The sequence below is a fragment of the Oryza sativa genome, chromosome 9, assembly GCF_034140825.1.
Source record: "Oryza sativa Japonica Group chromosome 9, ASM3414082v1".
NCBI classification, from domain to species: Eukaryota; Viridiplantae; Streptophyta; class Magnoliopsida; order Poales; family Poaceae; genus Oryza; species Oryza sativa.
The window spans coordinates 8,280,056-8,305,685 of NC_089043.1; the positions used below are offsets into that span (position 1 = coordinate 8,280,056).

Sequence of the window (25,630 nt, forward strand, 5' to 3'; positions counted from 1 at the left end):
TGTAAGAGCAAGTTTAATAGTATAGCCAACTACTAGCTCCAATTCATCTATAGTCAATCTAATAGTTCATTCATACAATAGTTATATACTACACTATTAATACCTAGTCCCACCTATCATATACACACTGCGTCTTGGAGGCCGTGCTACAGCTGGGTACAAATCTGTAACCTGCTGCTCTTCTCTCTCCTCATTTATCTTCTTAAAATATGTTTGCAGCTGGCTTATAGCCTGCTATTGTACCTGCTCTAACTTGCAAGTAAAAAAAGAAAAAAATGATAGTTAATCAGTTGAGCAGAGAGCCTGCAAGGTGCTTCCTAGCAATGGCTAAATATTCATCTGAAGAGAATTTCTCATGAAATTGATGAGATTATGAAAGTAGAAAAATAATGTCTTCAGAATGACAAATAGAATGGCATGTGAAACACTCGGGCACTCAGCTACAACTTCACAAGAGAACTGCAGTCTTAGTTACAAGAAAATGGCAGTGATCATGCTTGTTCTTCAACACTCCTTGCATGCATTTAAATGGTGGTCCATAAATGTAAGATGTAAAAGAGCTACAGGGCATGTACAGGGATGAGATAGTAGTTGTTTCTACTGTCCTCTACGTCAGGAAAACACAATATTAGAGATAACTTATTACTTATACAAAGAATTGAAAATAGCTACACAATAAATACTAGTCACTAGTATATTATACCAACTAGTTGTCCCTAAGCAATACCACAAGATTTTCTCTCTGACATCATATTTTGTGCCTCCTGTCATTTGTTTAGTAAAGAGATGACCTTAATCTCTCTCCATGTCAGTGGAAAACCTATGTGGCAATGCTAGGAGTCATTTCATATTGTTGTTGCACATGCGCAAATTAAGAGCCTTCCAAGGTTGCCATATAATAGTCAAACTTGCAATTTTTTGGACAGAAACTCCCCAATAGCTTCCCAAGCCAGCTGTTTGACATTACACAAAAGATTGTCAACTTGTCAACCTTTTCCTTCAGCTATTTACGTTCGACACAAAAAATAACTAGAAGATAATGAGGAACAATTCTCAATTTTAAAATTAGTACGTGACCTGTCTAAAAACTTATGCTTCTCTCTTATCTGCCCACACTTGCCAAGTGCTCCAGTTTCATTGCAACCACAGTACATGAATTTAGGCTTACTAAAGCAATATCAGCATTCCCCTTTATTAACATAATAGAGTTTATGTTAATGTATTCATAGAGGTTTAGAAAATAGCTCAAAGAAACAAGTACAATGGAATATTGGAAATAATCTCACAAAAAAATAGGCCACAGCGTGTGTATGATTAAAAAGTAAATAGTCAGGAACACCTGCATGATAGTTTTCTTTTAAAAAAAACGATGATGCAATCTTAGCATAGACCACAAGAAATATTTACCAACCATATATGAGAGAAGTATCATGTCCAAGTTCTTGAGTGCGGCTGTCTTCTCAACATCACCCAAAAGAACAGTAAATTGTACTTTAAGCAAACTGCCTTACCAGTTACCTGTAACAAAATACAAGTTCATGTAGGGTAATGGAAATAAAATACTTGAGTTGAATACCAACAGAATCAGAGGAGCCCTGTAGTATAATAACCTCATTGTCACCATCTCCAGCAGTGATGCAAAAGTGAAGCTCTTGTACGAACTTGTAAATAACGAAATAGGCATATGGCCATCAAACGATGTTATCTCAGCTGCAGGACTAATGGTAGTCGTTTCCCTGTAAATACTATAAGAGACACCAGGTTGTAAACTTGCAATAGCTAAATTTTGTTCTATCCTATAACAATTAAGAATGTTTAAAAAATCATGTACATGAGGACTGCTCCTTCGTTAACACAACAGAAAAAACAAAATTTTGGACCTTTCTGGCTTAGTGTGGAGTGTGTTGTAGATTGAGCTACAGAAACCACATAGCTTATTGAATACTCCAACAACTGTCTAAAATGGTTGCTACAGTGGGTACAAAATTTTCTAAATTGTTAAGCCTCTCTGAGCGTGTGTATACTTTTCTGACCACCACAATTCTCAAAAAGCTACAAAAAATCCTGTTCCGATGTTTCTACCAGTAATCACCACAAGAACATGTCCCATCTCTGAAATGATGGAATCGGTTTATGTCTCTGATGATAATTTCCCTCGAAACAATATTTGAAATGAACTTAAATGCCATATGGCAATCTCTACATATGCGCAGATTTTTCTTGACCCTAATGGGTGCTCCAGGTGGAGTGCTGAGCAAAGCGAATGCGACAGCCAGCCTTTCACTATGATGAGAAAGAAGTAACTCCTTTTCACTCCTGTCTAAATCATGGAGATCAACATCTACATTTGGAATATAACCAGCTTTGCTCATCAGATCTCCCAATTCATCTAGCTTTGAGTATATCTCTTTTGTCATCGGGTGGCTCTTGTCACCAACAATGAAAGTATGCACCTTGTCCTTAACCTCAACCCAGCTCATGGCAGGCTCCTTCTTGATGTTACTATCTTTCATTAGCTTTCGCACCTTAGCCACCTCATTCCACATGCCTGAAGATGCATAAGTGTTTGCAAGCAGAACATGTGTACCGGATTTCTCAGGCTCTAGGATGAAGAGCTTTTCAGCTGCCAGCTTTCCCAGTTCTGGGTCTTTGTGGACTCTTGAGGCTCCTAGTAGTGCCCCCCAAACTGAGGCATTTGCTTGGAATGGCATGCTGTTAACAAGCTCCATTGCATCGTCTAGTTTACCAGCACGGCCAAGCAAATCAATCATACATGAGTAATGTTCCTCAGTCCTGTCAATGCCAAACATCTCCTTCATTGAATTGAAGTACCGCTTGGCCTCATCAACAAGCCCTGCATGGTTGCAGGCACAGAGAACGCTAGTCATGGTGATGTGGTTTGGATTAATGCCTTCATCAACCATCCTGCCAAACAATTCCAATGCTCTCTTCCCATGCCCATGCTGTGCTAGCCCTCCGATCATTGCAGACCATGAGACAACTCCCCTCTCTGGCAGGCTGGAGAAAGCCAACTCTGCATCTTCTATGCTACCACACTTAGCATAAGTGTACACAAGAGCATTCCCTGCAAACGCATCTGACATGAACTGTCGCTTGATCAGATGAGCATGGACTTGCTTCCCTTGCTCATAAGCTGATAAGCTAGCACAAGCATTCAGTAGGCTACTTAGCACGAAAGGATCTGGCTCAAGCCCCTTCCTTAGCATTTCCATGAACAGCTTTATTGCACCCTCACCATGGTCACACTGTGAGAGTGCTGTGATCATGGATGTAACAGCTATAATGTCACCAGAAGAACATTCTTCAAACACTCTGATTGCATCACTGAGACAACTGCACTTCCAATAGGAATCAATAAGCCCATTGACAACATGAGCGTCAAATATGAAACCTATCTTCTCTGCAAGAGCATGAACTTGTCTTGTGGCGCTGGCTGCCTCCAAGCTTGCTGTGGACTTGAGAACAGCAGCCAATGTTGTCCTATTCACGCCGAGACCCTCCTTTCTCAACCCGTAAAAGATAGAGAAAGCCTCATCATGTCGTCCTCCATGAGAACAACCTGATATCAGTGCATTCCACAGAATCAAATCCCTATGGGACATCCAATCAAAAACCTTCATTGCATCGTCCAAAAAATGGTTCTTTGCATACATATCCACAAGACCAACACCTATATAATCATCTGAATCTGCATTGGCTTTGATCATGAACCCGTGGATTTGCCGACCCAAATCAAATGCACCAGCACCAGCACAAGCCTTCAGGATGCTAGACAACATAAACACGTTGGGAACCAGCCCTGAAGACTTCATCTGCAGTAACAACTCTATCGCACGGTGATCGTGACCATTAAGTACGCACCCAGAAATTAAAGCATTCCAGGAGACCACATCCGAATCAGGCATTTTCTCAAAAATAACAGAAGCAATATCAACACGCCCCATTTTCACATACATGTCAACCAATGCATTGGCCGTGAACACATCCTTTTCATAGCCCATCCGTACCACCATAGCATGCACTTGTCTTCCAGCGTCTATATTCCTGGAACCCGTGCAGGCGTTCACCACACAAGAGAACCCAAATTCAGTAGGCTGAATCCCACTCCACACCATCTCACCAAACACCTGGATGGCATCGCCGCACTGGTCATTCTTGACATACGCTGACATCAGGCCATTCCAGGAGACGGCATTCCTCTCGCTGCCGGCCTCATCGAACACCCTCCTCGCATCATCCATGAAGCCAAATCCACCGTACATGGCCACAAGCGCGTTCGCCACGAAGACATCACTGCCAAACCCCGTAGCCATCGCCATGGCGTGCACCTGCGCACCGAGCTGGGCGTCCGGCACGCACTTGAGCACAACAGGGAGAGCGAACTCATTGCAGCATACACCCTCCGCGCGCATGCCGTGGAAGGCCTGGATTGCGCTCCGGGGCAGGCCGTTGTTGGAGTAGGCTGTGACGAGGGATGACCATGAGACGTGGCACGGGTCAGGGATTTCGTCGAACACCCTGCGGGCGCAGCAGGGGCGGCGGCACTTGGAGTAGAAGGAGATGAGGTGGTTGCGGAGTGAGGCGAGGAAGCCGGACTTGAGGAGGTTGGCGTGGAGGTGCGCCCCCGGGAGCAGCGCCTGCGCCGCGGCGTAGCGGGTGAGCTGCTGGCTGATGGTCCCGGCGCTTCTCATCGGAAAAGGCGTTCCGGCACGAGCGGCGCCGCCGGAGAGAATGCTCTAGGGTGGAGGGCCTTTGCTGCCCTTCACACGGCTCTAAGGATGGCAACGGGGGCGAGCCCCGGCGGGACTGCGCCCCCGTCGCCGACAACCGCCGAGGAAAATCCACCGGAACTCGCCTTCGGCTCCATCGCGGCCATGCCCGTGAAGTTCACCGTCGGGCCACAGGAACCCGGTAGGCCTTCTCCACCGACGGTTTGGCGGCAGCGGCGGCGATTTGGGCGAAGCAGACGGCGACGACGTCGATATCGAGAAGGAAAAAGTACACCCAAGGTGCGTCAACTTGTCATCGAGATACAAAATCACCCCGCAATCGCAAAACCAGATACCGGGCGTCCTTCGACTAATAAAACCGTTTGCCTTAGCTCCCTCGGTGGTTTTGACCCCGGTTTTATGCGACGTGGCGGCTGAGTCAGCGTGAGACCCACATGGATCCCACATGTCAGGAAGCCACGTCAGCCTCTTCTCTATTTCCCCTCCTCTCCTCTCTCTCTCACTCCTCTTTAGGTCTCTAGACGGCTGGCGGTAGGGAGGAGGTCACCGGGGCAAGGAGGTCTGATGGCCGGCCAGCGATGCAGCGGTGGCGGTGACACGGCATAAGGGAAGGGCGGCGGCGGCGGGAGCATGGGGAGATCGAAGAGGACGACCATGAGCACGGCGACGAGTAGAGATGAGCGGAGAAGGCATGTGGAATGGGGCAAGAGCGGGGGAGCAACCAGGCGGAGTGGGACGATGGCGTGCGAAGCCGGCGGGGCGGCGGTGGTCAAAGTGGGGCGACAGTGAGACAGGGTGCGAAGCTGGCAGCGTGGTGGCGGGCAGAGCAGGCAGGCCGATGAGGCAGTGACACGAGAGCGGGCACGGCGTAAGCGTCCGCGACGCGGCGGAGGGCCTCCTTGATGGTGGAGAAGACGACGGGGGAAGAGGAGAGCGGGCCAGAGCGGAGGGATTTGGAGAGGGATTTGTAGTGGCGGCGGAGGGCGGAGGGGGAGAGGGGCGAGCCTTGTGAGTCGGAGTCGGGTTGGAGGAGGGTGGCGCGGTGGAAGGAGTGGTCGGCGACGAGGACGGAGATGGCGGTGAGGAGAAGCGAGCCGCGCGGGGAGTCCGGGTTGAGGTGGGCGGTGGGGGGGCATGCTTGTGCGCGGCGCGGAGGTGGCCGGCGTTGAGGTTGGCCTCAGCCAGGGAGAGGAGGTGCGAGAGCTCGTCGTCGTCGTCCGCATCGGCGACGCGCGAGGGACCGCCAGGCATCGGCGGCGCGTGCTGGGTGGTTGCGGGTGTGGGGGTCGCCGACGCCCTCCTCTCCCGCCTCGCCCCTCCTAGTGTGAGAGCTTGCCCACCACCGCCCACGTCCACAAGTGTAAGCCTCCTCATCATAACCCTCTTCCGTTTCCCGCCTCCTACGTCGCCTCACCGCCGACACGGTCTCCCCCGCCGCCTTCGACTCGCTCCTGTCCCTTCCCCCGCTGTTCTCATCCCCACCCCCGCAGCCGCCGCCGCCCACTTCGCTGTCACGACCTACCTTGCCATCTCCGTGCCCGACTTTGATGTAGCGGCGGGGGACCTCTTCGCGTCCCCCGGCGGCCGTGCACGCCCGCCAACCGCCCTGCAGCGAGTGAGCGCGGAGAAAAGAGAGAGAGGGAGAGAGATGATGTGGCAGCTTGACATGTGGGGCCCACGTGGGTCCCACGCTGATTCAGCCACCACGTCGAACAAAACTGGGGTCAAAACCACCGAGGGACCTAAAGAGAACGGTTTTGTTAGTTGAGGAATGCCCGGTATCTAATTTTGCGATTGGGGGATGATTTTGTATATGAGGGACCTTGGGTGTACTTTTTCCTATGGAGAAGGGGGATAAAGAACGGGAGCCACGACTTGGACTGGGCTGGGCCAAGGGCGCGACGGTCCATTATGTTTTTGAATTAAACATTTTAAAATTTATTTATTTTTACATAATGGAATAGAATCCTGACCTGATCTTTGCTGAAGAAGCTACAGTCAATTATTAGTTTATTACACCTATTCAACCAAACATAAACTGACCTCAACACACACCTAAAAAAATAGGAGCACACACAAACTACTAAGCGCCAACACAAGAAAAATACCACATGATTATTGGATTCTATTTGTGATTTTGTGAATCTTCATACGAATTTGACGAAAAGCTGCATAACCATTGACTCAAGATTACGACATGCAACTTTTAATAGCTTGATGTCTTCATCATACTTTAGTAGTTGAGTCTATGATCGGAGCTAGTATGCTGTCCTCATAAGAACCTCAGTATAAGATACAAATGGTGATTTCTCAAAAACCATAATATTCCTGCTCAACCATAGAGCGCAACATATAAAGGAGGCTCCGACATGAATAAGTTTATTGGCTTTTTTATCAACCCCCACAAGTCAATTCTTAAAAATATGAGATATACCACATGGAATATATAAACAGAGGAAAATTGCAGCGCTCTCCAAAGAAATTTTGCATAATGATACTTCGAGAATAAATGATGGATAATTTTTGATGCAGAAACAACATTTCAATACCATGCCAATTCCTCCTAGCCAAATTGTCTTTTAAGCAGCTACCACATAAACATCTTAATTTTAAGAGGCATCTTAATTTTTCAGATAATTTTATTTCTCTCGATGCAGCCATTATTAATTAAAGCTAAGTACATTATTATCTAAATAAATCATTCTCCTCTATCAAAAAAATATGCACAATTGAATTACACAAGTTATGTCAATTATCCATGTTTTGCCATACTAGAGTTCTCAAGAAGCCATGCACATCATCTCATCTAGCTTTGTTTTACTGCATCACCTAAGCTACTTTTAGCATTTCTATCATTGATCTGTTATCTCTCATCTTCAGACTACATAAATATTTTGAAGCACACGAAATCAAATTGTTTAGCTCTACCAAGCAAATTCATTTTCTACCTCATGTTTACTTAGTATCAGAACGTGATGTTTTATCTAGTAAATATTTATTTGTTAGTTAATGATTAGACCCTTAGTTATCTAGAACAGTCTATAGCTAAATAAGGTACACTCCCTCCGTCCCGTAAAAACTAACATAGTATTGGACATGACATATTCTACTACTATGAATCTAAACATACATTTGTCCAGATTTGTTGTACTATAATGTATCACATCCAGCCTTAGATTCGTTTTTCTAATGGAGAGAATATCGTCTAAGGGAATTGTTAAAAAAAGTCACGTTTTCTTTTAAAAAAATACATTATAATTATAATATAATTACACTGTAACTACATTATAATCTATATATAACTTAACTATAAAGTCATATATATTTTTAAAATAATTATATACAAGTTAAATTAGAGTTATAATATAGTTATGGTGGAATTTACTAGTGTCCCCCTTTCTCTATTACGACTTCTCCATCATGTTAGTTCCTGGTAGTATATGAAATAAGTAAGATTTACAAATACCCTACAAATAAATATAAAAAATAAGTGTACGTGAATAGCACTTATAAGAAGGAGATGTTATCTTCCTAACAAAAGGCCAAATGCCTATCTTTCCATCAAAAGTGTAGTTACCCTCATCCATCGAACCTAGGCATTGCAATTGTTGATAAGAACATTACTTTATCAATGGCATTATTGTTGTGCACTGTGAAATATGGTTCCTCTTCATCCAGATGCAGGTAGAAAGTATTCTCCATTTTTGAGCCATTAAACCATTTCTCATCTATGTGTATAATATTTTCTATTTCAATAAACTTGGGGCTGTTTGGCAATGTACTTGGATCTAACATACAAACACACCACCGCAACCTTTCATTTTTATTTGCTTCCTTCAAATAAGGCTTTAGCGAGTTAGAGTGACATGGTATCGGCCCTTCTTTGAACCACCTATATAATCTGCTTTTTGGAACACATAGGGCTTGTGCTAGTGACCTGAATGTGCATCTAGGACCCCCTCATTTATTTTGGTGTTAATGACAACACAATTAGAGGGTAACTAATGCTTTTTGTTGAGATGTATGCAAGGATGAAAAAGGAGTGGAACTTAAGCATAGAAAGCTTTGTAGCAATTTTTGTGGTAATCACCTCTCTAAACCTTGTGTATCATGTGTTCTTGAGTATTAGGATGCCGTACTATTAAGAGGAACACCTCATGCATATAATTGGTAGAACACTAGTGCTCAAAATCCTTTATTTGAAGTGTTCCTGTTTTATTCCTGTCGGACTATCCGATCCTGATCAGACTATCCGATTCTCAGACTATCCGAAATTTCACAGAACTTTGCTCACTGTCTTTGGTCTGAGTGTTGGCTAAAAATATTGGACTATCCGATCCAAGGTCGGACTATCCGATACATCGGACTATCTGAAATTTCTCAGAACTTCACTCTCTGTTTTGAATTGGTTTTTATTCATCTTGAGTGATTTTTCAAATCAGACTATCCGATGTGATCAGAGTATCCGATGACCTAGAGACTCCGAAATTCAATGGAACTTGAGTCTCTGTGACAGGATAAAATTCGTGATTCAAAAATAACGGAATATCCGATATGACATCGAACTATCCGATCTATCGGATTGTCCGAAATTCTCCAGAATTTCGTTCTCTGTCTCTGGCCTGCTTGGGGGTCAAAAACATCGGACTATCCGATGTCACCTCGGACTTTCCGAGGTGGGATGAAAGGATTCTCTCCCAACTGCCACATTTGTGGGGGATCTATAAATACCCCCCACCTAACCCTTTTCTAGGGTTACCCAACTCATTCATTCTCACTCACTTTGGGTTGAGCTTGGTGCTAAGGTGCTTTGGATCTTTGAGCTCTTTCTCCCTCTCTCAAATCCCTCCTCGTTCTTTGTGTGGTGGATCTTGGTGGTTGTGGATTTGGTGTTTGAGGGCCTAGTGTGTGTTTTCACTCGATCTTGAGCACTAGGGTTTGACCAAGAGTTGTGTGGTGTTTGTTACTCTTGGAGGTTGAGGACTCCTAGACGGCTAGGTGTCACTCCCAAGCCACCGATCTACATGTGGTTGCCGGGAGAAGTTTGTGAAGGCCGGATCTCGCCTCCGCAAGGAAAGAGATACCCCTTAGTGAAAGGAGGAGTGCTTAGTGCAACCTCTTGAGGAAAGGGTTAGCAAAGACCCAGCTCTTAGTGAGCTCCTCAACGGAGAGTAGAATCCCCTCAAGGATTTGAACTCCGGGAACAACTCGGTAAACTTCATCATTGGTGATATCTCTTCATCCTCTCATTAGCTTTGCTTAATTGTGCCGCTATAGATCTAGTTGTTGTTTGTGCTTTACTCTTGTTTGTGCACTAGATCTGCTTGTTGTGATTCTTTAGTGGATCAGACAGTCTGATCCAACATCAGACTATCTGATATCTTTGGATAGTCTGACTGTGGATCAGACTTTCCGACCCTAACTCAGTTTTAGCTTCCGCATAAAGTTTTAAATTAGCCTATTCACCCCCCTCTAGGCCTAATTGACCCTTTCATGACCATATATTTCTCCTTTGTTGTAATGGAATAGCAGCTATAAGTGGTAAGTCTACTTCAACCTTTTTGTGCCCGAAATTCCCAAGCTTCCTTGAATCAACATTCACCGGTATTCCATGTTCACGTCAAATCTTTGCTCTCTTCTAAATACGTTGGACGGTACGAATTTTAACGTGGAACTCTCAAGCAACTATACTTGTGGTGTCTATTTCTAATTTTCCATTTGTACTTTTCTCAAGCAACATTGCATAAATTGCTCGCTTTTGTATGTTTGTCAAATCTCTTGGTTGACTTGGCTCATTTCCATTTGCATGTTGATCCTCATCTGAGTTGGGTAACTCCTCTACATCAAAGACAACATTGACAACATCAACGCACACTCCATAGTCTTGAAAGTCATTCTCCAAGGCTTCTAGCTCAAGTTGCAAAGCATCATCACCATCTACAAAATTTTTCAAAATGGTAAGTTCATGTGCGCTAATCAAGTTGGGCACATTTATTCAATTTTATGAAATCAAGGCTTTATACATGTCCCTAACTGTTAGAAAAGTCATGAACTTTATATTCAATTTCTTGTTAGTCATCATCTACATGTGCACTCACATGCAGGTCATACTCCATGCGTTGGTGGTCATTGGCTGTCAAATTCACATGTTGGTTAGTACACTTGATCTTACCTACTGGGCTAAGATGGTTCCCATTTCTAGCATTTAACAATACATAGAGTCACTTTTCATGACAATGTGCTTTCTGCTTCTATAATTGTGTAACTCTAGGTTTACTAAAAACAAGAGAGTTATATGTTACTCCCTCCATCCACAAAAGTTACACATATTACTTTTGTCACCAAGACCAAGGAGAAATTAAATCATCTTGCATGTTACAAAATCAAGGAGTGAATGCAAGGATATAACCAATGAGTATTGCGATGACTCGGATTCTAATCAAACATTTAATTTATCTCTTCATTTAAGTCTTGAATGCATAAAGACTACAAATATGAACAACTTATTTGGAAAAACTCAAATGTGAAATATGCCTAACTTTTGTCGATGGAGGGAGTAATATGTTATATGTGTCAAAAACACATGTTGGTTACTAAAAACCCGAAAATCTAAAATTATTCCTATGCTGAATGATAGAAGATATTAAATGTTATATGTATTGACATTGCACTCTTATATTTGTTTCTTCAATCCACAATTAACTATCTAAACCACTATTTTGTTTTAATTCACATAAATAATTTTTGTTGCTGGTTTTAGTATTATTATTTTGATATATCTCCCTGCATAAAATGGATTTTGATATAGCTATATGCATGTGCTTTGCCATTCAATTCCTTTCCAACATGTGAAAGTTCAAGTGCCATTATTTTGGTTTTGGTGATTAATGACAAATCCAATTATATGAGACTAATGTTTTTATAAACATTTCTTTGCCTAGTCTCATGTGGATATGAAAGTGGAATATGTGAGAGGTGATTTCCGGACTTCTTATGTGAAACGTTCATTGATGGTGTACCTAAATCACAAGGCTTAGGGCTTAATAGGATTAATAGAATACTCATATCAACAAGTTGCAACTTCTTTTCCAGAAGCCGATTTCGAAAGAACTTTGAGGTTAAGCGTGGTTGGCCTTTGGAAAATTCTTCCCAGGTGCGCACGAGTGAGGACAAAGTGTGCAGAAAAGACTTGTGTTGGTTTGTGAGGGCAGTCTATGTCAGATGTAAGAGGGCCCGGCCTCGGAGAGTGTGGGGCGTCACAGAAATGCATGGAGATCAAGCTATATATGACACTCTTTCTCTCCGTGCATATATTGATATATTCAAATATATAATATTTTCATGTGATTACATAAGCATGTGAGACTAATGTTTTGTTTGAGCTATATCTTGTTTAGTCTCTTTACATTGAGAACATGGAGATGATGAAGGTATGTTTTTATTTTAATGCCTATATTTGATAAATGCCTTCTATTCTTGTATAGGATAAGCTCCTAATGTTTCATTCTTTCATGCATACTCTTGCTTCACACAAACATTTTGTATGCATATATTTAGGGGGAGTAAATCCTATACTTTATGGAGATCAAGCTATATATGACACTCTTTCTCTCCGTGCATATATTGATATATTCAAATATATAATATTTTCATGTGATTACATAAGCATGTGAGACTAATATTTTGTTTGAGCCATATCTTGTTTAGTCTCTTTACATTGAGAACATGGAGATGATGAAGGTATGTTTTTATTTTAATGCGTATATTTGATAAATGCCTTCTATTCTTGTATAGGATAAGCTACTAATGTTTCATTCATTCATGCATACTCTTGCTTCACACAAACATTTTGTATGCATACATTCAGGGGGAGTAAATCCTATACTTTAGTTATGCATGTAATCGATCCAAGTTATTCACTTTCATTTAATTGGGATCTTTACATTTGAGCATATATTTGAGTATATGACACTTGTGGTGTTGATTAGTACTCATCATTTATTCATATCCTTTTATATACGCGATCAGTTGGTCAACATGTGGAGGTTGACAACCGGATCATTGAGACTAATAATTTTATTAAGTTGAATGAGAGAAATAGGTCCCAAGGATTGCAAAGGTGTTGATGCTCAAGTGATATCATTGCACCTAACGATACCAAGAATGACAAAGTGAAAATGTTGAAGATGTGGGATATAAAGTGGTTACTATGGCAAGACGGTGAAGGGCAAGCGATGCTCGATCACGATGGACCATGCGGCTGTGAAGGGCAAGTGAGGGGCTTGGCGCCGAAGAACCAAATCCGGTGGTGAAGGGCGAGTGACAGCTTCGTCATGATGGACCGTGCGAGGCCATTTGAAGCTACAAGTAACCGCATCAATCATTTGAAGAATATATGGTGAACGGAATCGGCATTGACGTCCCTTAAGACAATAAAAGAAAGATGGAAAGAAGGCATTCCTATTGGTATAATTCTCTTCCTATTTACATTTGAGTTTAGGAATATCGTATTATTAAGAGTGATGCAACGTCGAGGTGTTTGTGTATGTCTCGGTGCTCAAAGTGACCTATCATAGTGCTACCTTGAGAGAAACCCAAGCTTTAACCTATCCTTTGATTGGTTTTAGACCTTGTTTTTGGTTGAGTTGGGTAGTCCTCTTAGTGAGCTTTCCATAGAGTCCAAGTTCATCAAAAACGGACTCCCGAACGAAAAGTTATAGTCATTTTACTCTGTGCTTTTCGGAAGTTCCGAAAATATTTCAGAAATTCCGAAAATTATCAGAAGTTCCGAAAATGGCTGCGAAACCTTCTGTAAATTTTCGGAGTTCCGAAAATTCCAGTCTTTTGTCTCCAACGGCTAGTTTTTGAGAGGCTTCGGTATATAAACTCCTCCACCCCTCCTTTGAGTGGCTGCTGTTCTTGGGCAACATTAGACACATCCAAACCTAAATAGCCATCACCATTTCCCATCCTTTGTGGTACCTCTTTGTGAGGGGGATTTGAGAAGGGAAGAGAGTTGGATTGAGAGAGTGAGGAGTTAGGAGCTAGTGAGCTTCACTCCATCCTTTGTGGTGCCTCTTTGTGAGAGGGATTTGAGAAGGGGAGAGAGTTGTATTGAGAGATTGAGAAATTGAGAGCTAGTGAGCTTCACTCTACACTTTGAGCACTCGAGTTCATAGCAAGCAAATCTTCGATTGTGTTTGTTACTCTTGGGGACTAAGGTCTTTCTAGACTGCTAGGCATCGCCGATGAGCACCCAAGGTTGTGGTGTGCCACGGAAAGTTTGTGAAGGCTTCGATTTTGTCTCCGCAAGGGAAGAAATCAAGAGTGAAACCGAGGAGTACAAGGTGCTTTTGAGGAAAGGGTTGAAATAGACCCAGCCTTATGGTCCCTCAATGGAGACGTAGAATATGTGGATCCAAACTTCGGGAAACAAATCAACATGTCTCCTCTCTTGGTTTGCTCGTTCTTGCCATCTCTCATATTGTGCTTGAGATTGTTTTTACCCGATCTACTTGCATGCTTAATTAATATTGTTGGTGACCTTATATCTTGTTTAGATACCTTGTTTGTCACTTTTTGATTCATATACATTTTGTTTGTTCGATCTACAAGTTCATAGCTAGTGTTTATTCCGTTATACGCCGAACTTTTCGGTTGAGACCGGAACTTCCAATCCCATACCGGAAGTTCCGATTTGAATCGAAAGTTCTCATCACTCTAATATGCTAAGAAGTTGTGATAATTCTTAGGAACGCCTATTCACCCCCTTCCCCCTCTAGGCGACATCAAGGTCCTTTGAATATGTAACAATAGTTATTGCAAAGATATTTTTATATTGTTTCTCTCTGTTGAGGCAGTAACTCAACAAAAATGATAGTTGGGGTGGTTGATAGGCTCACCAGCTAACAAGGCCATGTAAAGATAACTTCATTCAATTTAGTTTGTATAAGCAATAATAAGTTTTCTAAAAAAAATACTAACAATTTTGGGTTAAAGGGTATGTTTTCTCCACATAATTTTATGTAAGAGTGATATGGTTCAACCCTTAACTCTTTTGATATGGGCGTTCAGTTGGTAATTTTCTTCTTTTTGTAGGAAATTTATTTGCAAAGCATTCAATTCAATTCTTTGCAATTGCTTCAAAGGTAACATTCATTCTTTCAAATTTGTATTGTTCATTCACCTATGTAAATATAAATACGTATTTGATGCTGCACAAATAGCTCACCATCCAGTTTGAATAGTTTAGTTTAATGTTTTTGTATAATATTGGAACCCTGGCCCATGCATCCTTTTATTAGCAATGTTAACTGCTCATATTAGGGGTATCTTCAGAGGGAGGAAAGTGTGAGGAAAAAGTTTTCGTGGCATCAACAGTTGTTCCCCTAAGAAGAACCATATGTATTCACCTGTATGTTTACACTTTTCTATTTACCTGAAAATAAATAATGAGTATAACATAATCCTCTCATTTTAGTCTTCATTTTAGATAGGTATTTTTTTATTGAATGTAAAACTGAAATGGAGTAGTCTACACAATATTATGCTTGCCTTGGAAACAAAAGCCAAGCAAAGGCTGGAAATCAACTTACCTTGATGTATTTGTTCTTCTTCTTCTAAAGCCTCGTAGTTAAGATCAAAAAGTGTAGAGTTTGTACATGTTCCTACCACTCAACTCGATCAAGGTTATCTCCTTGGACATCAGCATGTCTTCCATCTTCTCTTCTCCTCCACTGAGATCAGGTAATGCTCGTCCATCTCCTTCATCTTCTGGTGGTAAATTGAGATCTCTAACCATTTTCATATGTATGGCTTTGGATTGGATTACAATAAGATGAATGAATTGAGATGGAGTAAAGGTTGATATTTCCAGGACTTGTGGATTGGATTACAGGGAGATGGAATGGATTGAGATGAAGCAAAGATGGTCTCAAAATGGAAAAGGCAGAACTAGGCGCCAAGCCGCCAAAACACCCATAATGAGTTGATTCAAATGTTTGAATTATGCTAATGATTGATTTCTCTATATAGTTTTTGTGGCCTTGGCGCCATTTTGCCTATGTAAATCCCACGTGGCAATCAAGTTGTGGTTGATTTATTATTTAACTGCAACAAAGTGGAACATTCTGAACTGTATGCAAATGAGAGCTAAATGAAATAGAGGATGTATGCAAATGAGAGCTAAATGAAATAGAGGATAAGTTGGTCATTTTTAGTGAACACTGATTTATGTGAGGAACCTTAAAACGACAATTTTTGTGGGACGGAGGAAGTAAGTGAATCAAGTAAATGGGGGTAAATTGGTCACTGATTGTTCTAGAGTGTGTATAAATGATCAAGCAAATAAGGTAAATTGGTCATTCTTAATGAACACTAATTTAATTGAGAAATCTTAGAACGTCAGGTTTGATGGGACGGAGGAAGGTTATAAGCTGTGTTTGTAATTCGCGGTCGTTGAACTACAGCAGCACAAGCCATTTCGAGCTAGGAGCAACCGAGCCGAGCGAGTGACCGGATCAATCCGATCCGCCCCGCCCCACGGCTTTGACCGCGACGCGACGCCCAGGTCGGTCGGACCGACCGGGTCGCCCTTCCACACCCCGCACCGCGTGATGAGTGATGAGCCCATGGCCCATGGCCCCATCGTGTGGGCCCCACCTCCAGCCTTTACAAACCCCCCACCTCCTCCCCCCACCTGTCCCCCTTCTTCCCAACTCTCTCTCTCCCATTCCATTTCCCTTCTCCCCCAGCCAGAGGCAGAGGCTCCCGCGACCTCGTCGGCGACGGCGACCGCGACCGCGCGACGACGAGGAAGCGAAGGACGAGGAAGCGAGCGCGCCACCATCTTCATAGCTCGCTCTCCTCCTCACCTCAGGTGGTGAACCGAGGAGACCTGCGTGGGGTGGGGGATGGAGGAGGAGGAGGCGGGTGTGAGGGAGCGCCGCGGCGTGCTCAAGGTGGTGGTGGCCAGCGGGACCAACCTCGCCGTCCGGGACTTCACCTCCAGCGACCCCTACGTCGTCGTCCGCCTCGCCGCCATGGTCAGTCACCCTCCCTTTCTCGATCGGTTAAATTCACTACTTAATCATCTTACAAGGAGGTTAATCTTTGCTTAATTACGCATTCAGTGTGCGGATTAATTACCTACTAGTACTACTATTCTATACTACTAGACTTTGATTGTTTCAGTTATCTCCATCTCTGCTTCTGAAGCGGGGCAAGTCTTTTAATTTGTACTGTAGCCAACGTACGGTCCAAAGTCCAAGCACGTGCTTTTGTTTACCTTTAAAGAACAAAAACTTTTCACCCATTGTATAGAATGTTTGGACACATGCATTGAGTTTTAAATGTGGAAAAAAAATCGATGAATCTTTTAAGCCTAATTGTGCCATGATTTGACAATGTGGTGCTAAAGTAAACATTTGCTAATGACGGATTAATTAGACTTAATAAATTCATCTCGCAGTTTTCTAGCGAAATTTGTAATTTGTTTTATTATTAGATTACGTTTAATACTTCAAATGTGTGTCCGTATATCCGATGTGACAATCAAACCTAAAATTTTTCTCCAACTAAACAAAGCCTTTAACTTCTTACAGCAGTTGCAGTCTTGAAAGAGACTAGAGATAGATGCTCCGCGCTGCAGACAAGTGCCTGCCTTTGTTTTGTTCATTGCGTCCAGACAAAGTGCTATTTTGAACCTTCTGCCTAGCCAGGCACACCAAGAACGAACGTTTACTGCCTTATACCTCCGAGTTCTTTCGGAGATTTTTTTTTGAACGACGGTTCTTTTGGAGATGATTTGCCCACGTATATGTGTTCCTAATGAGTGACTCTCCAACTAATCGTTTTGGTTCTCTCTTCGAGAATATGCAACATAACCGCGCACCTTTTTGGACACAGTTTTTCTGATTTGTTCTGGCGATCCGGAAATTTAAACATCTTTGCATTGTTATTACAATCGAAAATTGGTCCTTCGAAGGAAAGATAGGACAACTGAAATTACTAGCTGAAGTACAACAACTGTTCCACTTCGTTGAGATTGTGCTCGTCATGGCGCAATGCGGTTGATCTAATTACTCTCCTACTTTTTGACCAGCCTCTTTAATTTTGCTTGGGCTTTTCAACGTCAGGTATGGAGAATTTGAGTGCCATACTCACCTCCTGTCACATGTTAACTATGCCATGATATTTTCCTTTGATTAAACATGAGAGTGATGCACTTTTTGGCCGTTTATGTCCTTGTTAGCAAGACTGCTTTGAGAATGTTCAAACCTCTCTTTTAGAGGAAAGTTTTTTTTTTGTTGTTGATAACCAATTTTTAAGTCAATTTTTCTCCCTATGCAATTTGGTGTTCTTTCTGTACGTGGTATGTTTAGTTTGATCACAACAACTATACTTGTTAAATTTTTTTCTTAAAAGGCAAGAATCCACAATTCAAAAGCAAGAGAATGGTATTAACTTGAGAAAGTCTATGCTCTTAGTTTTTAACACTCGTTTGGTGATAGAAACCTAAGCTGAAATGGTCCATGAAAGGGCGTCTTTTCTTTTATCCAATGCTAACCCTACCCACTGAAGCCTCGGCATTCATCCATTGCTTGTTATGAAAACTTAGACCGAGATAAGAATAATTTCCTATCTCTATTGCTTGTTATGAAAACTGAGAGCTCTCAACCCTTCAGTCCCTAACCATTGTTTTATTATGCTAAAAGCTCACTTCCAGCAAGTAATTTGGTTTGGTACTTGTGAAATCTGTCAAAGCAGGTGTGCTTGACTGACTACTGTCTTTTTCATAAAGAATGAGGGGGCATTTGTCTTCTATGACATGTAATTCATTCTTCTTTTGGCTCTGCAGAATAAGAAGACAAAAGTCATCAACAGCTGCCTAAACCCAGTTTGGAACGAAGAGATGTCCTTCTCCATCGAAGAACCAGCAGGGGTCATCAAATTCGTAGGTTTCTCTGTTCCTTCACCTAGTCAAAATTTAATTTCAATAAAGATCCTTGATCTCATCAAGAGATGGTATTCAACAGGCCTTTAGTTTCCCATGAATTTTTTTTCAGTATGATCTTTTTGTTGATACTTTGACCAAGGAGAGAAGTGGTCATATAATTTTATTCGTGTATGATTCAGCATCCTCTTTTTGTTGATACTTTGACCAAGGAGAGATATGGTCATAGACATTCTGCCATGTCACCTTGTCGGTGCTAATATACTTGGTTTAGCAACTACTCCACAAGCTGATGCAGTAGTATTCTAGTCCTATAAAGTAAGCCAACCTCGCAATCTTGTACCGAACCTTCACTCCAGATGGCGTCCTTGTGATGGATATTATTCTACTTGTGACTGAATATGCCATATTTAAATATTGGAGTGAAATTAGGACACAAGTACATAAGTATCTCTCCATGCAGTTAATTAATGTCTACAACTTAGGAGGGTTGCTAAGAGTAATTAAGTACACTTTTGTTTGGCCTAAACTGAACAACTCTGTGGCTCCTTGCTAATTCTGCTATCATTGGCAGGAGGTGTTCGACTGGGACCGGTTCAAGTACGACGATAAAATGGGGCACGCGTTTCTTGAGCTGCAGCCGGTGGCCGCGGCGGCGAAGCTGCGGCGTGCGCTGCGGCTGACGACGGGGGAGACCAAGCTCCGGAAGGTTGCCGCCAGCGTCGACAACTGCCTCATGTGCGACAGCTTCGTGACGTACGCCGACGGTGAGATCGTGCTCGACGCCAGGCTGCGGCTGCGCGACGTCGAGTCCGGCGAGCTGTTCGTCACTGTCAAGTGGATCGATGCGAACGCCAAGTGAGAAAATGGGACTCCGTGTGAATGCTGTCTGATCTAAATCTGAAATTTCCAGACAGTTCTAACAGGCATAGTATTAGCGTGTGCGTGCATGTTCAGAATGTTTTTGTGCTTTTCTTTTTTAATGAACGATCGGGAAAGTAGGAAACTCTAATTATTGTTTGGAAATAGGAACGCAATGTGTTCTCCCCACTCTTTTTAGCCCATTCTAGAGATAAGTACCCTTTTTCTCCAATTCATATGTGTACAAGTATTACATTGTTTTTCTCTAAATATGTGCACCATTCATGTGAAAGTAATGGATTTCTAACGGGTTCATAGGCGGATCTAAAGGGTGACCACCTAAAAAAATCCTAATCTAATGCATATATATATATATGTGTGAAAAAAATGAGAAAAAAATAACTTTCTTATTAGTATATTATAATGCATATTTGATCAATTTATACTTCTATATTATGATGCACATTTGATTCATTTATATTTTAATCTTGTTATATTTAAAATATTTAGAAATAAAAAAATTGGACCATTTTATATAAAAATTCTACATACGCCACTGAATAGGTTGGTCACTTGGTAAAAAGTGGGAATGGAACAGTAAGAAAGAAGCAGTGATCTCTAATCATTACTGCTCTATACAGTCATTCGATGAAAATAAAATTGTCATAATAAAAGCAAATGGCTGTTAGTAGGACTGAGAACGGTTGAGAAAAAAGCTTAAACAATTTCTTTTTTTGCGCCACCTTGCTTATCCTCAACCTGAGTGTCATGCAACACACCTGCTGCCGTGCACCGCCCTCAGCCGCAACCCTATGTTGCCAGATTGGGAGGAAAGGAGAAAATACACTACTAAAAAACTGATATTTGCTGGGTCATGTAAAATCTACATTAGTGCCGATTTAGATAGAAATAGGGACTAAAGAATATGTTCTGGTTTATAATTTTACGATATACCAACCGGGACTAAAAATAAAAAATAGGTCAGGCGTCCCAACATCGTTAGTCCCGGTTGGTACCAACCGAAACTAAAGATGAATGCATCGTATATAATCTTTAGCACTTGTCCTCACCTCCTCCCCTATAAACTCCTCCTCATAAAGATGGATGCACCGTATATAATCCCTAGCACTTATCCTCACCTCCTCCTCATCTGTAACCACATTTCCTCCTCTCTCTCCTCTCTATCTTATCTCTATCCTCTCATCCTCTCCTTTTTTTTCCAACATCCTTTCCTTTTTTTTCCAGTGGCGAGGAGCAGCGCCAGGTGAGGAGCCGTGTCGGGCGGCGGCCAGCGCGGCACCGGGCGGCGGGGGCGCCTACGCGCAGCGTTGGGTGGGAAGTAGCACCGGGCGGGGAGCAACGTCGGGCGGGGGTGCCTGCGCGGGCGGGGCAGCTGCAGCGGGCTATGCGGATGCGAATTTGTGAATTTGTTTCATGTGAAATTGTTTATTTGTGATGTGAATTTGTTCATATGGTGGATCTGTGAATTTGTGATGTCAATTTGAGTATGTTCATTTGATCTGTGAATTTGTTGATGATTTTGTGATGTTTTGTGAATGGGATGGTTTCGTGGTTGAGATTGGTTCGAAATCAATATAAGTAGCAAAAAAATAATTAAAAATAAAAGAAAAAAAGAGTAAAGATGGGAACTTCAGCCACGTAGTGCTCCAACTAGAACTAAAGATGGATTTTTAGTCATGTTATTTCAACCGGTACTAAAGATACTTATCTTTAGTCCCAAATTCACGGTCCCGGTTGCATTACCGGGACTACAGGGGTCGTGAGTGAAGACCCTTTCTACAGCAGTGATACATGGAGGGATGGCGCTGCCTCTATTGCCACCATGCGCCACCTTCGCCGCCTGAGCCAACACAGGTGACTTCTGTCCACTCCGTCTTATTTATTCCAGGGGCCTTATCTTTTTGCTTATGCTTATGCTTATCTATCAAAATTAAATTTTCTATCTTAAATTTAGAGTTGATTTTGATGTTTTTTTCATCGAAGTTTATTTTTCAGCATTTTCTTTTAGATTACTAAGAACATATATAAAAGTTTTATTCACAAATTATTTTTCGTTTGTAAATATGTTGTTTTGCTTATTCCCTGGGTCCGCTAATCTTGAGAGACAAGGTCGGGGAAGACGGGGTGGGGAGCAGGAAGACAGGGTGGGGAGCGAGACGAACCAATGCGGTGGAGAGAGGATGGCAAGGGGTAGTGCGGTGACTATTTACCCATTGTTTGATGAGATTTTGTGGGCTTCTCTGAAATAAATTATGAAAATGATTTGTGCATAGAAACTGTAGTTAAAGCACTATTCTCCAAGGTACACAAGAAATACTGGGCTCCTGTGCATTTGCCGGTGATTAATTAATTTGATGTGTGCATTCTATGATTATTTTAAAAAGGGGAATTAGTGCTTGATTACACTGGATTGCCGGCAGCAGGCAAACATTAATACTGCCATGAAATTAGAAAGGGTACCATGCATCTACCTAGGCCCACTAGTCAGCCAGCATGCTGATCAATATAAAATTAATGTCGACAACCAAATATAAATACAAGTTAGTGTATCTGCTCTTGATGGAATAATTTCAATGCATTTTCTGGTGAATGGAAGTATGCCACCACACAATCATTAGTAGATGGAAAATTATCACGTTGTTTCCTATTGGAATGCAACAGGAAGCTTCCTGGTTGAGCATGCATGGTAATTAAGCAGCCAAAATGGCAACCTTTTTCTCTGCAATCCGGCCGTCCTGTTACATGGCAATATATCAGTAGTACGTCGTACCGTCATTCATCTACTATAAAAAGATCGCTTATGCCTCATTTGGGGAGGGAGCCAACGCCATGAGATGAATACACATAACAGAAGGTGAGACATGAGAGAAATACAGAGGCACAGGGAGAGAAGACACAGCTACTCATCGGCAACCATCATGACTAATCCGGTTGTTATCACGAACGTTCTTGGCGTCGTCCTCGGCTGATGATGACCTCACGTCCGTCGCACGCTGTCGTCACGCTCGCCGACCTCGGCCGTCCAATGACAAAATCCTTGGACATATATTTATGCATATGCGACGGAGTCCACTGACTTATCGCCGCCACCGGCGTTATCCTCATAAATCCTCACCTCACCGTCTAGTAACCACGAGCTCGGCATCCCCATCGGTGTCTCTATCACTCCGCAGCGCCTATACACTGATGGCTTCTTTGTGGCAGCCGTCGGCACACTCCCCGAGTCAAGCCACTACGATCGGAGGCAGCCCAATATAATTTGGGTTCAGCTCCAATTGTTGGCGTATATACAAGAGGGCCACCCAGTTCCTGGAACGCGTCTCATCGTTCTCAGGCTAGGCTATACCCTTAACATCCCCTAAAACCACTTGATACTAAATATGATTTGCAGCGATCAGAAAACTGACTTCTGTACCGTGACGATGTTCGGTCACTGCCGTGGAGACTAGAAGGGCGATGCTACACCAACCGGCAGTGACCACAAGCTTGGCATCTCCACCGCGTTGTCTTTGTTGCTCCTATATCCATACACATACCGATGAATTCTTCATGACCACCGTCGGCATACTCTCAAGCTCGACGCCACCACCGATGCCATTCGTGCTCTCACTGATGACCACTTCATGGCTGCCACGGACATACTCGAGCTTGGCGCCACTACCAACATATTCAAGCTCAGCACCACTACCGACACCAACACCATCACGTGAATGCTGAATGTGATGTATATGTGGCATCCTGCCTCTGTAAACATACATGAGTGCACATGAATATACATGTACATATGTATGTGGTTAATAGTTGCATATCCTTTGAGATGTGCAATGCTTGTTCCGGTGCTTGTCACACTCACAAAGGGCCATACAAATATATGTGAACTTTGATTTGTCCACTGCTTCTTCTGGTCATCATCCCATCCATATCAATTTCTTCCCAAGTTATAATCAAGGCGCTAAGACGGCCAAGCTGAGCACGAATCCTGTATGTCCATAATCAACCAACCACATTCACCGCACGCCGTTTAAGACCGACGAGGCTAGACGACGGGGCAGGCGGAGTTTACATCAAGACGACGTCACCAACACTGGTACGCAGATCAACGAGGCTGCGAACACTGCCGGTGCCCACTTACACACTCACCACATCCACACCATGCATGGGAGAACGTGAAGCGAAGATCGATGACGATGACCAGCGCAGCTTAATCGGAGGTGTCTCGCAGGTTTAACTCGCGAGTGTAATTAACCGGGTGTTTTCCGAAACCCTGGGAACCAGGATGACATAATCGCCAAGTCAGATCCACTTCGCCGATGGGCCGTGGAGTGCATTTTACTAAGGATTTTGTATTTGTGTAATTCTTCAAGAATTATAATAAAATGCATTTTCCTTCGTCTATTTTATTTTGTGTACCTAGTACACTGGCACGCCCGCGCATTTTATTTTATTTTACTTCCCTAGGTGGAGGGACGAAAATTTAATTTTTCTCTCCAAACACCCATAATTTCGATGAAAACCAATGGACAGCGGTGTAATTTGGTCGGGGAGTAAAGCTGTGGAGCTACCTTTTTCCGGCTCCATTACCACAGCTCAATTTTCCAGAGCACTTCAACCCATTTCGCTCCGGTTTTGGTTGGATTTGGACCGGTAGGAGCTAGAACCATACTTTAAAGGGCTTATTCGGAATGTAGGGTTGGAAAAACACAGGAATAGAAAAAACGTAGGAATACGATAGGAATGCATGTGTAAAACATATGATTTGAAAATACAGGAATTTCATAGGAACGGAGGATGTCAAGATGAACCATGGGAAAACAGGAAACGATGATATGTGCAAAGCTGATTAGAGAGTTAACCATAGTCTTATCCTAAATAATAGCACTAAATAATAAAAAGAAGAAGCCTAATGATGCTCAAGCCTTACATTAGTGGCATCATGGCTTCATTTGCCTCGATCCTACGCAATGGGAACGCAAACAAAGAGGTTTGACTGGATTTTTTTTCCCTGCAGTTTTCCTATGAAATTACCACCGTAGGAAAGTTTCCTCTATTTTTCCTAAATAAGAATCCTCCGTTCCGAATGCATAAACAGTACTAATTTCTATAGGAATCGAAATCCTCCATTTTTCCTCCATGAATCCCTCGAATCCCTCGATCCGAACAAGCCCTAAATAGGTCCTAAGCTTGCATATAATAAAGAAAAGCGCAACATTAGTATAAAAGAGCTACAGCATTCTTTTTTCTTTGTTTTTATGAATCCAACGAATCTAGATGCAATTTTATGCTTATAGTTATAGGGATCATAAATTTGGACATTGGTGTTAGAATATTGTTTGTCTGGAGAAAGAAAAGAAACCAAAATATGAGCAATTGGATATTGATCTAGTGTTGACAAAAAGTGAACGATAGGTAAGAAAAAAAAATCATTCAATTGACAAATAGACACAGCCTATGAAATATATTGGCACAAGTTGTTTGTTAATCGGCAACCTCAGCCCTGCTTTGAAACGTAAATCGGTGTAAATTACCGTCAAATTTTTGCCTCGGCTAAAAACAACTCTTTTGCTACCACTCAGAGTTTCACTCTAAATGTGAGTGGACCTCACATTGACAAATTATTGTCCATGCCACTTAGGCCTTGTTTGTTTCAACTTCAGATTATTGTAATCTAGACTATTGAGTCAGATTACTGTAAACCGACATATAATAAGATGTTAGCTGTTTGTTTCTCTAGATTATTAGCTGTTAGCCACCCAATAATCTAAAAAAAGCACCTTTAGAGTGTGTCGACGGTGGATACCCGTAGACCAGATATAGAGGGTATTGGGGTACGTTGGTACGAGGATCTATGTAGTACGACATCAAACAAGCATAAAACAAAGATTATACTGGTTCAGGCCCCTTGATAGGTAATAGCCCTAATCCAGTTGATATGGGATTATATGATGGAAACCACAGATTACAAAAGGAATAGCGGAACTCGATGATACCGACGAGACCGTAGTCGAGTTGGTTCGACTAGATCACCCGGCGGCTTGGCTCCCGT

General features: G+C 42.5%; 3 protein-coding genes and 1 long non-coding RNA gene across 4 annotated transcripts; 2 read left to right on the forward strand and 2 right to left on the reverse strand.

Annotated features, from left to right (window-relative positions):
- Window positions 1-14: 14 nt before the first annotated feature.
- LOC4346517 (pentatricopeptide repeat-containing protein At4g14850) lies at window positions 15-4,989 on the reverse strand. Its single transcript, XM_015755314.3, has one exon. The coding sequence runs from the start codon at window positions 4,710-4,712 to the stop codon at window positions 2,079-2,081; it is 2,634 nt and encodes an 877-aa protein (XP_015610800.1). The 5' UTR covers window positions 4,713-4,989; the 3' UTR covers window positions 15-2,078.
- A 305-nt stretch (window positions 4,990-5,294) lies between these two features.
- Window positions 5,295-6,125, reverse strand: LOC136351856 (vegetative cell wall protein gp1-like). Its single transcript, XM_066304278.1, has one exon. The coding sequence runs from the start codon at window positions 6,123-6,125 to the stop codon at window positions 5,295-5,297; it is 831 nt and encodes a 276-aa protein (XP_066160375.1).
- A 10,326-nt stretch (window positions 6,126-16,451) lies between these two features.
- On the forward strand, window positions 16,452-19,858 carry LOC4346518 (protein C2-DOMAIN ABA-RELATED 11). Its single transcript, XM_015795750.3, has 3 exons — window positions 16,452-16,795; window positions 18,610-18,705; window positions 19,280-19,858. Exons 1-3 carry the CDS (start codon window positions 16,664-16,666, stop codon window positions 19,565-19,567), a joined length of 516 nt encoding a protein of 171 aa, XP_015651236.1. The 5' UTR covers window positions 16,452-16,663; the 3' UTR covers window positions 19,568-19,858.
- Window positions 19,859-20,611: 753 nt separating this feature from the next.
- On the forward strand, window positions 20,612-21,080 carry LOC136351874 (uncharacterized). Its single transcript, XR_010735132.1, has 2 exons — window positions 20,612-20,718; window positions 20,812-21,080. It is a non-coding gene; the product is annotated as an uncharacterized lncRNA (long non-coding RNA).
- The last annotated feature ends 4,550 nt before the right edge of the window (window positions 21,081-25,630 follow it).